This window comes from Taudactylus pleione, unplaced genomic scaffold, assembly GCF_031769625.1.
Source record: "Taudactylus pleione unplaced genomic scaffold, aTauple2 ptg000011l, whole genome shotgun sequence".
NCBI classification, from domain to species: Eukaryota; Metazoa; Chordata; class Amphibia; order Anura; family Myobatrachidae; genus Taudactylus; species Taudactylus pleione.
The window spans coordinates 31,452-47,500 of record NW_028284414.1 but is presented as its reverse complement, the minus strand read 5'-3'; the positions used below and the strand labels follow the sequence as shown (position 1 = coordinate 47,500).

At 48.3% G+C, this 16,049-nt stretch overlaps 1 protein-coding gene across 3 annotated transcripts in view; it reads left to right on the top strand.

Annotated features, from left to right (window-relative positions):
• The window catches only part of LOC148542636 (protein dispatched homolog 1-like), a 76,473-nt gene that overhangs the window by 35,791 nt on the left and 24,633 nt on the right, over positions 1 to 16,049 (top strand). For all 3 annotated transcript variants that reach the window (XM_088467843.1, XM_088467834.1, XM_088467852.1), the window contains one exon: positions 6,938 to 7,459. In XM_088467843.1, coding sequence (XP_088323969.1) covers positions 6,969 to 7,459 — 491 coding nt within the window. In that variant the 5' untranslated portion in view covers positions 6,938 to 6,968. The remainder of the gene's footprint in view (positions 1 to 6,937; positions 7,460 to 16,049) is intronic.

The window sequence follows — 16,049 nt, the reverse complement described above, 5'->3', positions numbered from 1 at the left end:
TTTTTTTTTTACCCAACTGGGTTTCACACTTTTGGCGCCTTCGTGACATGTACGTTGCGGTAGTCGTTACGTTCCAACTATTGCATTCGGCAGCATGGCATCGCTAGCGATATTCCATGTTCAGACGACTGCGGGTATCGTTAACGACCTGCAGGAGCGCGCATCGTCCGTCGTTTGCTGCATACACACTGAACGATATATATCGTTCAACGTTATCGTTCACAATTATGGTCCAGTGTGTATGCGGCTTGACCCTATTAATAATAATTACAATTGTTCATTAGAGCCCCTATTATTTCCAGTTAGAATTTTTCATTTTGTGTTTTACCATTATAGATAACAATCGTCACATAATGTCCACTGGATTCATGGAGCGCTCTGAACATAGAAGTATTCAATGAAACCTACTAATATTACTAGTAGTAGTTGTATTGGTAATATTACTATTGTTGCTGTTATGTTGCGTAGCTCTTGGAACGGTGCAGAGCTGCTCCTGAAGTGGGACACAGGGGGTCATTCAGACCCGCTCGTGAGCGGCAGGACGCTCACAAGCGGGTCGATGTTCCCCACTGTGCATGCGCAAGACGGAGGGAGCTCCGTCGTGCGCATGCGCGAGACCCGGCGAGCGACGGGCTCACCATCGCTACGGGTCTCGCACCAAAGGGGGCGTGCTGTCGATGTTGATTGACAGCACGCCCCCTTTGGTGGGCGTGCCTGCCAGACGGAGGCGTTCCCATGGGAACGCCTACCGTCTCAAGCCGGCCCCACTGACATCACTAGTGATGTCAGTGGGAGTGATTTTGGCTCTGATAGAGCCAAAATCACTCCAGGGCTTGCGGCAGCGAGACCCTACCGCAGGGTCTCCGTCCCAAGCCCGATGGTCGCGATGGTCAAGACCATCGCGACCATCATCATGGACGCTCGCTATAGCTGTGGGTGGTAACCCACAGCTATGCGAGCGTCCATGAGGACGCTCCAAAAAAAGGGAGTAGGGCCCTGATTCAGAGTGCTCTGGTCAGAGCGTTCAGCTCTGAATCAGGCCCACAGAACATCAGCAACTGGTAATGCTGCTAAAACAGGTTCCGTTGCGCTAAGCACCACTGGGCGCAGAAGTTTGTGTCCCTAGTACTTTCTATACATTGCTGATTAATCTGGCTGTGGCAGTGACCAGCCTTGGTGTGCATCGGTGAAGGGAAAATACCATTATGTGCACAAATGATACATTGGTTTTTATTGCAGGTTTTCAGAAAAGTATCCAACAGGATGAGTTTTACCACTGATGGGGTAACAGATCTGCAGTCATAAAAAGTTAGAGGGCCTGGCCCCAAACGCTAGACGCTGTTTGGTGAGAGTAGGGGGCGTCTTAGTAAATAGACCCCTAAGTCCCCTGTGCTTATGCACAGAGGGCCTGATTCAGGTTGGTTCGCAAGGCTGCGTTCAAATGCAGCTAGCCGATGTTTGGATTCTGCGCATGCGTATAAGACGCAGTGCGTGTGCGCGAACCGGCCGCTGCGATCGGGAATCAACCGCAGAGAGCACGCAGAGTCTTCACACAGTGATTGACAGGAAGTGACCTTTTGTGGGTGGTGACGGGGGGTGGTCAGAGAAACACAGGCGTGTCTGGGTGTTTAAACGCCGTTACAGGGGCGTGCATAATTGAGCCCCTGCGATTGTATACGCTGGCAGAGGTCTAGATGGTGACAGGAAGTTTAGCAGTTTCTGCAGTAGGGTCATGTCAACCACAACTGTGCGGATGGTTCAGATGGTACCGATGTTTACACTGACTTGTCATGGGAAGTGGGTAGGCTTTATACAGTGGGGGGCGTCTTGTTATAGTGCTGCGGTTACCGTGCGAATGCATTCATTAGCATATTTTCGCAACGAGCAGGGTGCGTGCGAACGCAGCCTTGTGAACTAACCTGAATCAGGCCCAGATATCCTTAAATCCTGGCCTGTTAAGTTGCGGGATGTATGATGCATAGCCTTTTGCATGAGATGCATCCCTGCCAATCATGGCATGTGGCATGCATGCGGGCAAAAATAACACCGAAAAAAAAATCACAAAGGACCGCTCTGCCGATAAGAACTGCTTTTTGCCATGATTGGATCCCTCTCACTGCATTTTGCAAATAGAAGCTCATGGGCTTCTATTGAGCAACACCATTTAAAGATGGCGTTGCCTACCGCATCCAAGCCTTGGAATGTATCGCGTTCTGGTGCGTGGTGCGTTTGTGGTAAGCGAACAAAACTGCGCATACGTCATTTTCGGAGGTTTAACCACAATAGTTTATCCTGCCCGGGGTCCCTTGGGGACAGAGGTCTCGCTGAATACAGCCAAAGATACGATATGTATTTTCACAAGCGGCAAATAGATTAAGCTGCTCCTACATGGAAAAGGAAAAGAATAGAAAATAGAGTATGCAGGAGAAAAAGGGTTTATCACTGGGTTATCATCATCACTGCTTCATATTAGACCCCTAAGTTAGGAATGATGATATACATTAAGTAAGCTCTGTTTAAAATGCAAAACTGTGGCAGAGCAGCGCCTCACTTTTCATTGTAAACCCCCAGAGACACTGCTCTGATACACTGTGCAAAAGGGCACGTTACGGGGCAAAAAGCTCAAATAGTAAAGCACAGTACACTGGTAATGTTTTATATACGCACTTCAAATCTCCTGGAACATTCCCACTTCAAAATACAGCCCTGTCCCTACATCCCGATAGCGGATCATTAATCCCACTGTATCAAGGACAACATGGCCTCTGTTACTGTCTGCAGCCCTGACTGGCACCTTCCAGTAACTGGCTGCGTGTCTGCAAACATAACCCGTCGTGTGTAATCTGTATTCAGTACCAATACTCCAACTGGCCTTAAATAAACAAAGAAAGGAAAAATAAAAAAACGATAATGAAATAAAATTGGTCACAGACTTCTTGTTATTGTCTCAAATTATTTAGCAGAACCCTTTCTAGTGACTGTAAAGGGGGGTATCCACTAAACCAGGCCTGGCCAACCTGTGGCTCTCCAGCTGTTGTGAAACTACACATCCCAGCATGCCCTGCCACAGTTTTAGCATTCCCTAATAGCAAAACTGAAGCAGTGCATGCTGGGACTTGTAGTTTTACAACAGCTGGAGAGCCACAGGTTGGCCATTCCTGCACTAGACGATTAAGTTGAACGATAACGATCGTTCAATCATTCAATCGTTTGCAAAAGTGTCTAAAACGACCAGCGATGCGCGTGCCCACTGTTCGTTTAGACATCTATCATCTTTACACGCTCAGCGTGTTTCCAGATGTTTGATGACCCTGCACTGAACGTTTGCTCGTTCAGTGCAGGCTCATCACACGACTGACAAATGACTGAACGATTACAATGTCGTAATCGCGCTGTGGTTTTCAGATCTCGTAATGGATACCCCCCGGCACATCCACTAGACGATCTACTCCCTGTCCAATCTCTAAACGATTTTCCCTTGATTTTTTTTCCCTTGCAATTTTATCTTTCAGTCTGAACGATTTGCAAACTATCATTAATAGATCAAGTGAAATTGATCTGCATGTTCAGTCGACTGACGAGACGATCAAACGACCAGCGGGAGCGCACATCGTTGATCGTTAACGACGAAACACTGCACGATTTATAAACGATTGAACGATAACTATGTCGTTATCATTCAATCGCCTGCTAAAATCATGTAGTGGATGCCCCCCTGAGCAACATTTGGTGATTCCGTACCTTCCTGTCCTTTCTGGATAACTTATTTCTAGATCAGATACACTGCGCAGTCCGTCACGGACAATATTATGGTAAAGTTGACTGGTTCCGTCTTCATCCAACATGTAAAGTGTTGGAAAATGAGAGGATCACGTGTTGTTTTTTTACTTGTTACGCCCCAGTGAGGTGAAACGTTGCCAGATCATTTTTATTTTCTCTTTTACCCGGTCTGAGGTGCGGAAACTCCCGGTCATAGATTTTGGCTTTTTCTTCTGGCTGCCAGTGAAGGAAATTAAATCATTTTTAAAGGGGGCTAGACACGCTGGCACGCTGCCACGGGGAGATGTAAGTCTTAAGGTGACTTTTATATACATCTGTTTAGGTCCCGTTGCAGCGTCCAGATTTTCCGCCGTGAAGGAGGCCAAGCTCTTACCCAGAGATCAGTCATACATTTCCTCACAGAAACGCCATTCATTTCTGAGACAGGAATTCCTCCTGTGCCGAGAAGAAACACTCGTGTCCCCGGACAAACGAAGGCCGAGGTACAGAGAGACGGCTTCACACCTCTCTGCATTTATTATCACCGTGTTACATTCATCGTCTAACAGGACCTGAGTGTCCTCTATTCCTCCTGACTGCTTCTCTTTGTTGTACAGCATCTTTCTTCCCCCAACTCCACTCCGCTCTGTGCTTAATTCCAGTCCTATAATCCAGGCTGGTCAAATCCCAGGAGCCAGGTAGCAAACGTGTGCCCAGAAAAATGGCTGCTGGTGCCAAAAATGTAGGGGACATTTTCTGTTGGTGTCAAGTGATGGACATCTTGACTGGCTCCTTTTTTAAAAGTTCTTGCTGGTCCTAGATTCCGTCCAAACTCCATGTTATCTCCCCTGTGGCACCCAGCTCCTGCTGGAGGCATTGTGGTTGCGAAAGGCAAGTTCTTCCTCAATTGCCCCATTGTTTGTTTATTTTGGGACCAAGTATAGGACCGGATTACTCGAACCACCTGCCTGCCGCGTGATGTCTCCATAACTTCTCTGGCTGCCCCAGTCCCCTTTGCCTGCATACATCGGGACAAGTTGGTGTTATATATTTCTAATGCGGCCAAGTCTTTGATTGCCAAAAATTGAAGAATTCATCGCTAGCGGTTCAACAGGCCCTAACATGGTGGCTTTCTTACATAAGGTCTGGTTCCAGTCTCAGTCCGTGACCTACCCCCTGTCCCTCTACTGATTTGCATCACTGGTAATTTTTATTTGGGTTAATGCGACCCCCCCCCCCCCGTCCCTTAATTTACCTCCTATCTTGTGCCCCACCCCACTCACCATCCCAGTTCTTTGCCCCTTAACACATGAAACTATTCTGATCATTCCCGGTTTGTAATGTGGTACTTTTTTGCTTTGCCTCACTTTTTGTTTTTTTGTTTTTGTCCTTTTTCTCTTTTATTACATAATTACATATATCTGTATTCCGTGTGTTCTTTTTCTGCATATGTTTTGGTCTCCTGTCTCTGTATTATGTGTGTTGCTACGTTTTATCTTCTACCAAATACCAGCGATTACGGTAGAAGAACTTCCTGTTTCTGTGGCGAAAAAAGGTGCCAGTACTGGGTGGCGATGGGGGGGGAGCTATTATGTGCTAAAGACGGCCAGTCAAGTCCGTTTTAAGTAGGCCTATGTTCCTGAGCATGTGCTCGCCGTGTGTTGGGGTAAGAATTGGCACGTTTGACTGTACGGCTGTGTAGGTTGTGGTACATTCCCTTTACACCGTCCACTGGGCAATTATTATTTCCGCAATTTCTGCTTCTTATGCAGTTGAAGCTCACAGTAGAACAGGTGGCGCCTGGTGCTGGGGAGACACTGGGACAATCTATCAGGCCGGCCTTTCTCAGGAATGTGGGATATGTTCAGATACTTTGTGGGTTGCTCCGTCTGCCCTTAAAATCAACATTCTTAAAATTCTCCCAAACACACTGCGTTTGTTACATTGTGCTGAGGTTAGATTTCAATAGGTCTTATTGTTGCTTACAATGACTTTGTATTGGGTAACGTCAAAATCGAATTATTCATTAGCCGTGTTATTTATTTATTTTTAACGAGGGGGGGGGGGTTGAGTTACAGATATGGAACGGCTGTGAAATTCTAATTGGTATGCGTTAATAGGAGGTATGTGTAATCAGACTCTGACAATGGTGTCCGCGTATTATTCGAGTTGCGCCTGATGCACAAAACTCTGTTTGGGAACTTACCATAGTCTATTTTGTGGCACAGGTCGAGCACCCTGTACTATTCCATATGTCAGCGACACAGGTCAAGCGCCCTGTACTATTCCATATGTCAGCGACACAGGTCGAGCGCCCTGTACTATTCCATATGTCAATGACACAGGTCAAGCGCCCTGTACTATTCCATATGTCAGCGACACAGGTCAAGCGCCCTGTACTATTCCATATGTCAGCGACACAGGTCAAGCGCCCTGTACTATTCCATATGTCAGCGACACAGGTCAACCGCCCTGTACTATTCCATATGGCAATGTGTTGGAAAGATGACTTCTGGCTTCTACACAGCATTTAGGGCCTTAGCACAGTTTCTTAAAAGCTAATAATTCAGTTGAATTGTTGTAACTCCCTCTCACCCCCTGTGCCCCCTATTCCCTCCCGAAGGCTGATGATGGGCGGCGTGCCCAACCTCCTTTTGATGTCCTCATCGATTTGTCTAGTACCCGCACACTAACTGCTAATGCAATAAAAGCACAACGTTTGTGTGCCCTGTACACCACTAGTGGATTTTGCTATAGTAGCGCAAAAAGAACGCTAATTTGATTTTAAAAAAAAATGCAAGAACTTGGGTAACGATATTACTTAGCCGCGTCGTGCGTCCCGCCACGCAACATTGTGCGATTTTTACACTAATACTGTTGTGAAAAAAAGCGCAAATTCTATGCCCTTAATACACCACAATCCTGTTTTGTAGTCCAGCTGTGGTGCAAAAAACCCTGCGAAAAGGTGAAACGAGCTATATGTAACCTGGCGTATAATTCGCGTCATATAGTGTAAAAGAGCACGTCTGCAATAAATGATTTCATGTGGGCGATAAATGATTGCAGTGGATCATTGATGTAGGCAATACATGATTAGGATGGACTATTGGTGTCAGCGATGCTTAATAATCTTTGCGGTGATCGTTGCCAGCTAACGTGTCGTTCTTTCCCCCTGTAGACCTTTTCGATGATTGCGAGACGTTGGGAGAATGGCGTTGAACAGCAGGAAGAGTGACTGCGTCACCCACAGCAACGGCAGCATCCCATCCAAATCACCGTGTACAGGACTTACCCCGGCCTGCGATGGAAAACCGCCACCAGCACCAGCCACAGAGGAGCCACGGCTTAAAGCCAGTCCCAATGGCTGCCTTTCCCACAACGGTGCGGCCAAACCTTGCTCCATGTTTCCAGAGCACCAGAGGACTCCGATGGTTCCCCAGTGCTGCCACCACTGCTCGTACCACCCTCCTCTGCCCAGCCGGCAGGACTGCGTTCCCGGCAGCGGTGGGACTACGACTTGTGCATTGAGTTCTGGGTGTTCGCAGCCGCACTCGGAGTTCTCGCCCAACTCTGTCTGTCCAAACCATCCACCCATGTACCACCCCGTGTGCTGTGTGCAGCCTTCCCAGTCACACTGCCTTCACCAGTGGTGTGACCATTTCCAGCACCAGCAAGTGCCGCCACACTTAGTGAACATAAGGTCGGTGCATTGGTTTCTGTTCATTTATTAATGTGATTTTACCTCAGGAAGTTTGTCTATATTTGCTGTTAGTAGCTACTACCTGGAACACCATCATTTATATATAGGGTTTATCAAAGCCTACCGTCCCTCCTCCTAAGTCCCCTCCCTCCCCCCCCCCCCCTTCAATGAGGAAAGCAGAGACCTGAGGAAAGCGCCATGTAAGGGGGGGGGGAGGATGTGCTAGAGGAAGACACACTGAGGTGGGTTTCCATAGGTAGGAAGTGAGCCTAGAACAGGGGTCAGGGAACTTTTTTACCTTTTACCCCAAAATATGTTTAGATACGCCGACGTTACTCCCTTGATTTGAAAGGAAGGAAATCCTGTAGTAGTGCTCCCATAGTTATGCTCCTGTGGTAGTGCCTCCATATAATGCCCCTGTGGTAGTGCCCCCATATAATGTCCCTGTAGTAGTGCCCCCATATAATGCCCCTGTGGTAGTGCCCCCATACAATGCCCCTGTGGTAGTGCCTCCATATAATGCCCCTATAGTAGTGCCCTCATAGTTATGCCCCTGTAGTAGTGCCCCCATATAATGCCCCTGTGGTAGTGCCCCCATGTAATGCCCCCCTGTAGTGCCCCCATGTAATGCCCCTGTGGTAGTGCCCCCATATAATGCCCCTGTGGTAGTGCCCCCATACAATGCCCCTGTGGTAGTGCCCCCATACAATGCCCCTGTGGTAGTGCCTCCATATAATGCCCCTGTGGTAGTGCCCCCATATAATGCCACTGTAGTGCCGCTTGTGCTCCTGCATCCGCCGCTGTCCTGTCCGCCCGGCTGCTCCCCGGAACTATGGGATAGACGTCATGACATCTCACCCATAGTGCGCATGGAGAGAGCTGGGAGCTGTAGTTCAGAAGAGAACTCCAGCCTCCGGCTAATGCGGCGCTGCAGGGAAGGAGCCGGGCGCCCGCTGGTAATAACATCTCAGCGGGCGTCCGGCTTAGAGCCTCCCTGCGGCACAGCCAGGCATGCATATGAATCATTCTGCATTATAAATGATACGTATGCATGCCCGGCTGTCCGTCCATTACCCCCAGGTTTTTAATTTTTACCCCATGTGGGGGTAATTTACCCCTGTTCCCTGACCACTGGCCTAGAAGAACTGCGTCACGCGGACAGATGAAGTAGTGGTCGCGCAGGAGATTATCTCTTGGATAATTACATGTCAAAGTCAAGACTCCATTGATTTTAGTATAATACAGTTTGGGGCCTTATTCAGAAATGTACTGTATTCCTATGTTTACGCAGTTGAGCGATAACCGGCTATCTGCGAATGCGTCTGGGTCGCACGGCGCATACGTCATAGTCCATTATTGTAGTTGCTCGCTGCCACTATTTTTACACAGGGTGATTGGCAGTCAGGCACCGTTTGCGGGATGTAACGGAGGAGTGCTATCGATAATGCAGACATTTCACGACCGTTTTCGGGAAGGCTGCGGCCTGCGTCAGCGTGCAGTACGCAGATAACATGACACTGGTGTCTCGGTACACGCGGCCATTCTAGCAACCATAGTGCTGCTCAGAAGTCCGATTATCGAAGGATCTACGACCGAGTCTTTATACGCGAACGCTTGTATTTGCAAAGCCGCAAGTGGGCGTCTCAGTACGTATCCCGGCTGCTGCGCCATTTTGCATATTCTCGCCCAGCTGCTCCGTACAAAGACACTACGGGGTTAGCGTACACCTCTGAATCTGCATTGATCCTGGGGAGCTATTCTGAGCGCTGTGATTGTCATTCCGCCCCATCTGAATGAGCCTCGTTTTGGTGGGCGTAAGGCTGCGCTAAACGGTCCATTCTGGAAAACACATGGTAGACCCCCGTTTGTCTCTGATTGTTCAGCAGATATCTGGCGCTGGCCGGGGACCCCCAGGAATTATCTGAGTAACTTCTGAGTAACAAATGTTCCTGGGCGGCTATTACAGCAAATGACAAGAATCTGTGATGCCTCCAAATTCGGTTTCTATGGTTATTTTATGCATCAAATATTTATCTATGTAGTCGACTTTTTTTTTTATTAATTGTCCCTTAATTTGTGTCTCCAAAGATACATGGTAGAGACCCCCCCCCCCTGTTTTTAATATAAAAAAACAAACAAAACCAAACAAGGGTCATACATGAGACCCGTTCTGACGGTGAAGGGTTATATAATCATTATTCACTGTAAAATTGGATTGGAGACCTTAATGTAGTCTGTGTTCTTCCCTCCGTAGCTCCAGTGGACGTTGTAAGTGCGATATTGTCTATAATCCTCACAATAAATTAACAGAATATTCTCTCTCTCTCTCTCTCTCTCTCTCGGCTCGCTCTCGGCTCTCGCTCTCGGCTCTCGCTCTCTCTCGGCTCTCCCTGCTCCTTCTCTCTCTCTCTCTCTCTCTCGTGGCTCTCCACGCTCCTTCTCTCTCTCTGTGTCTCTGTCTCTCTCTCTGTGACTGTCTCTCTCTTTCGGCTCTCCCTGTTCCTTCTCTCTCTCTCGGCTCTCCCTGTTCCTTCTCTCTCTCTCGGCTCTCCCTGTTCCTTCTCTCTCTCTCGGCTCTCCCTGTTCCTTCTCTCTCTCGGGGCTCTCCCTGTTCCTTCTCTCTCTCTCTCTCTCGGGGCTCTCCCTGTTCCTTCTCTCTCTCTCTCTCTCTCTCTCGGGGCTCTCCCTGTTCCTTCTCTCTCTCTCTCTCTCTCTCGGGGCTCTCCCTGTTCCTTCTCTCTCTCTCTCTCTCTCGTGGCTCTCCCCGCTCCTTCTCTCTCTCTGTGTCTCTGTCTCTCTCTCTCTGTGACTGTCTCTCTCTCGGCTCTCCCTGTTCCTTCTCTCTCTCTCGGCTCTCCCTGTTCCTTCTCTCTCTCTCGGCTCTCCCTGTTCCTTCTCTCTCTCTCTCTCTCTCGGCTCTCCCTGTTCCTTCTCTCTCTCTCTCTCGGGGCTCTCCCTGTTCCTTCTCTCTCTCTCTCTCGGGGCTCTCCCTGTTCTCTCTCTCTCGCTGTCTCTCGGCTCTCTCTCGGCTCTCGCTCTCTCTCGGCTCTCTCTCTCTCGGCTCTCTCTCTCTCGGCTCTCTCTCTCTCGGCTCTCTCTCGGCTCTCCCTGCTCCTCTCTCTCTCTCTCTCTCTCTCGTGGCTCTCCACGCTCCTTCTCTCTCTCTGTGTCTCTGTCTCTCTCTCTGTGACTGTCTCTCTCTCTCGGCTCTCCCTGTTCCTTCTCTCTCTCTCGGCTCTCCCTGTTCCTTCTCTCTCTCGGGGCTCTCCCTGTTCCTTCTCTCTCTCTCTCTCGGGGCTCTCCCTGTTCCTTCTCTCTCTCTCTCTCTCTCTCGGGGCTCTCCCTGTTCCTTCTCTCTCTCTCTCTCTCTCTCTCTCTCTCTCTCTCTCTCGGGGCTCTCCCTGTTCCTTCTCTCTCTCTCTCTCTCTCTCTCTCTCTCTCGGGGCTCTCCCTGTTCCTTCTCTCTCTCTCTCTCTCTCTCTCTCTCTCTCTCTCTCTCTCTCTCTCTCTCTCGTGGCTCTCCCCGCTCCTTCTCTCTCTGTGTCTCTGTCTCTCTCTCTGTGACTGTCTCTCTCTCTCGGCTCTCCCTGTTCCTTCTCTCTCTCTCGGCTCTCCCTGTTCCTTCTCTCTCTCTCTCTCGGGGCTCTCCCTGTTCCTTCTCTCTCTCTCTCTCGGGGCTCTCCCTGTTCCTTCTCTCTCTCTCTCTCTCTCTCTCTCGGGGCTCTCCCTGTTCTCTCTCTCTCTCGGGGCTCTCTCTCTCTCTCTCTCTCTCTCTCATATTTATATATATATATATTTTTTTTTTTTTTTTTTGTGTGTGAAACTAAATGTTGTAATTGCACTCTATAATGTACCCCCTGCCTACTATAATGGAGGCAGACATATTTGGAGCTGAAGCAATCTTATAGTTGCCCATTCACACTTTCTCTCAAGTAAGTCGTAATGTGTATTACAGTGTTCTCCCCAGAATTTTTTTCCAGCCGGGCGGCATCCAAAAGTAGCCGGGCGGGGGGCCTTCGCATTTATGCGCGCGCCGGGAAAAGGGGTATCTCCCTTACCAATCCAGCCCGACAGGTCTCAGGCTGCTCCCCCACTGGCTCTCAGTCATAAGTGCCCATTATACAGTGCCCCCTGTAGTTTAGCTTTGCCCTTATGCAGTGCCCCCTGGCTGAAGTAGTGCCCCCAGACTGGTCCCTTATGTAGTGCCCCCAGGCTTAAATAGTGTCCCTTATGCAGTGCCCCCAGACTGGTCCTGGCCCCAGCCCCAGCCCAGCACTTACCTTTACTTGCTGGCTGCTCCCACTCCCTCACTCTGACTGGATCGAACTAGATCCAGCAGGCGTGCGGGCAGGCTCCTCACGTCGCAGGTGACGTCATGACGTCACCCGCGCAGTGCATCACTGGCAACGCTTGCCTCTGAAGCAATCGGAGGCTTCCTTAGCCTCCGGTCACTTCAGAGGTCAGCGTTCCACAGCGGGGGTCGGCGGGGAAAAGTGCCGGGCGGTAGGCTGTTCCTGCTGGGCGATGCACCCGCAGAAAACAGCCTGGGGAGAAAACTGTATTACTAAGTTCGCTAAATACAACTCCGAATACTGGTCTTACTGGGGTTGGGCACATTTCCATTACGCCTGGATCGGATGAGAACATGATCCTGTGTCAGTTCAGTTTGGTTGTAAACCAGGGTTGGATAAAATACACAGGTTTATTTGGTTTGAACCATTTTTTTTTAAACCTTTCTGTTTGCATTGATTTGCTTATTATATTAATACTGTGAAACATTGCCATGTGTTAGAAATCCTGCTGAGTTTTTATATGCGCAGAAGCAAATTTCGTCGTATGGACCTTGGCCAGATCGGTCTTTCAGTGAGACCGGGCTTTCCGGGACGGCATCAGTGCGAGCGCTCGGGGCCACCCTGACTTATGGGAGTGCAGCTCGTGCTTGGTGCGATTCTAAGTCGCGCGTACCGGGAAGGGAGGCACAGAGGATGGCGCAGGGCTGGCATCGCATGAAGCTGGTCTCTGCATGAAGTCAAGCTTTTAGCATACCGGTCACATATATTGTTGTTAAGCGCATGGTACACATTGCGGTGTAATCAGTCTCCAACCAGGTGACCGGAGTTCATTTCATTTGTTTACTTTGCGTTTAAACGCCAAACACAGTCAGACGCGCTTAAAACATAAGTCCTTTGTAAGCAAGTTTTATAGTGTCGTCCTGGTATTTTTGGGCAGAAAGTACATTGACTTCCCCTTGGGAACATCCACTTGCAGTTTGCAGCTGTTCTCCGACCAATGTCTTGTGCCGTCTGAGCACCTTTTTAAAGTGGGGTTTAATTGCGGTTGGAGACGTCCCAACAAACAAAATGTTTTTTTGGGTTTATTTTTTTTAAATCCTAAATTATGAAAGCTCCTTTTCGTGGTGTGCCGTCCTGCGTTCCTATTTGGCGGGTTGTCAATGAGTCATGGAGGCATTTTTTAAAAAAAATCCTTTTTCATTGTTAAATTCAAAAGCCTTTATTTGACTTCCAAAGCAATACGCAGCTCTCCCGGCCTATTGGATCTCTCTCTGGGAACGATGCAAAAAAAAAAACCCCATAGGCTTTGTTGTACCCAATGGCGTTCCTTATCTGCTACAAGCTCCGGAACTTTTTGCTTTCCGGAGCTTGATACATAAGGGAGATGCAGCCAAACCTCTGAAAACTGCATTTTTAGGGCTTTTGTCCGCATTTTGCCATTAATACAATCTGTCCATAGTATTTTTAAAAAGTATGTTCTCATTTATTTGAAATGGGTGTTTGTTTGTTTAGTCCCATTATTCTGCGCCTTCTCCAGCCAGTAGTCACAGTGCAGTGACTGTGTAGAGTGTTGTTGTAGTTTGGCAGTGTTGGCATGTAGTCCCGTTTAGTCATTCTCTGCGTGTTGTCACCCTGCCCTTGTCTGAACGCTCACTTGCCGCATTGCAGGGGACTTTGGCACAGTACAGGCTGTTATTGTGCACTCACCTAAATTGGAGAATTTCAGATGAAGCCAAAAAACTAATTCTCTCACCGTGTAAGGTGGTGCTGGCTGTAACCCTTCCATAACGCGCACTATCCATTTACATTGTGTGCTGGCTGTAACCCTTCCATAACGCGCATTATCCATTTACATTGTGTGCTGGCTGTAATCTCTCCATAACGCGCACTATCCATTTACATTGTGTGCTGGCTGTAATCTCTCCATAACGCGCACTATCCATTTACATTGTGTGCTGGCTGTAACCTCTCCATAACTTGCACTATCCATTTACATTGTGTGCTGGCTGTAACCTCTCCATAACTTGCACTATCCATTTACATTGTGTGCTGGCTGTAACCGTTCCATAACGCGCACTATCCATTTACATTGTGTGCTGGCTGTAACCTCTCCATAACGCACACTATCCATTTACATTGTGTGCTGGCTGTAACCCTTCCATAACGCGCACTATCCATTTACATTGTGTGCTGGCTGTAACCTTTCCATAACGCGCACTATCCATTTACATTGTGTGCTGGCTGTAACCCTTCCATAACGAGCACTATCCATTTACATTGTGTGCTGGCTGTAACCCTTCCATAACGCGCACTATCCATTTACATTGTGTGCTGGCTGTAACCCTTCCATAACACGCACTGTCCATTTACATTGTGTGCTGGCTGTAACCTTCCCATAACGCGCACTATCCATTTACATTGTGTGCTGGCTGTAACATCTCCATAACGAGCACTATCCATTTACATTGTGTGCTGGCTGTAACCGTTCCATAACGCGCACTATCCATTTACATTGTGTGCTGGCTGTAACCCTTCCATAACGTGCACTATCCATTTACATTGTGTGCTGGCTGTAACCCTTCCATAACGCGCACTATCCATTTACATTGTGTGCTGGCTGTAACATCTCCATAACGAGCACTATCCATTTACATTGTGTGCTGGCTGTAATCTCTCCATAACGCGCACTATCCATTTACATTGTGTGCTGGCTGTAACCCTTCCATAACGCGCACTATCCATTTACATTGTGTGCTGGCTGTAACCCTTCCATAACGCGCACTATCCATTTACATTGTGTGCTGGCTGTAACCTCTCCATAACGCGCACTATCCATTTACATTGTGTGCTGGCTGTAATCTCTCCATAACGAGCACTATCCATTTACATTGTGTGCTGGCTGTAACCGTTCCATAACGCGCACTATCCATTTACATTGTGTGCTGGCTGTAATCTCTCCATAACGCGCACTATCCATTTACATTGTGTGCTGGCTGTAACCTTCCCATAACGCGCACTATCCATTTACATTGTGTGCTGGCTGTAACCTCTCCATAACGCGCACTATCCATTTACATTGTGTGCTGGCTGTAATCTCTCCATAACGCGCACTATCCATTTACATTGTGTGCTGGCTGTAACCCTTCCATAACGCGCACTATCCATTTACATTGTGTGCTGGCTGTAACCTCTCCATAACGCGCACTATCCATTTACATTGTGTGCTGGCTGTAACCCTTCCATAACGCGCACTATCCATTTACATTGTGTGCTGGCTGTAACCTCTCCATAACGCACACTATCCATTTACATTGTGTGCTGGCTGTAATCTCTCCATAACGCGCACTATCCATTTACATTGTGTGCTGGCTGTAACCTTCCCATAACGCGCACTATCCATTTACATTGTGTGCTGGCTGTAACCTCTCCATAACGCGCACTATCCATGTACATTGTGTGCTGGCTGTAATCTCTCCATAACGCGCACTATCCATTTACATTGTGTGCTGGCTGTAACCCTTCCATAACGCGCACTATCCATTTACATTGTGTGCTGGCTGTAACCTCTCCATAACGCGCACTATCCATTTACATTGTGTGCTGGCTGTAACCTCTCCATAACGCGCACTATCCATTTACATTGTGTGCTGGCTGTAACCCTTCCATAACGCGCACTATCCATTTACATTGTGTGCTGGCTGTAACCTCTCCATAACGCGCACTATCCATTTACATTGTTTGCTGGCTGTAATCTCTCCATAACGCGCACTATCCATTTACATTGTGTGCTGGCTGTAACCCTTCCATAACGCGCACTATCCATTTACATTGTGTGCTGGCTGTAACCTCTCCATAACGCACACTATCCATTTACATTGTGTGCTGGCTGTAATCTCTCCATAACGCGCACTATCCATTTACATTGTGTGCTGGCTGTAACCTTCCCATAACGCGCACTATCCATTTACATTGTGTGCTGGCTGTAACCTCTCCATAACGCGCACTATCCATTTACATTGTGTGCTGGCTGTAATCTCTCCATAACGCGCACTATCCATTTACATTGTGTGCTGGCTGTAACCCTTCCATAACGCGCACTATCCATTTACATTGTGTGCTGGCTGTAACCTCTCCATAACGCACACTATCCATTTACATTGTGTGCTGGCTGTAACCTCTCCATAACGCGCACTATCCATTTACATTGTGTGCTGGCTGTAACCTCTCCATAACGCGCACTATCCATTTACATTGTGTGCTGGCTGTAACCCTTCCATAACGCGCACTATCCATTTACA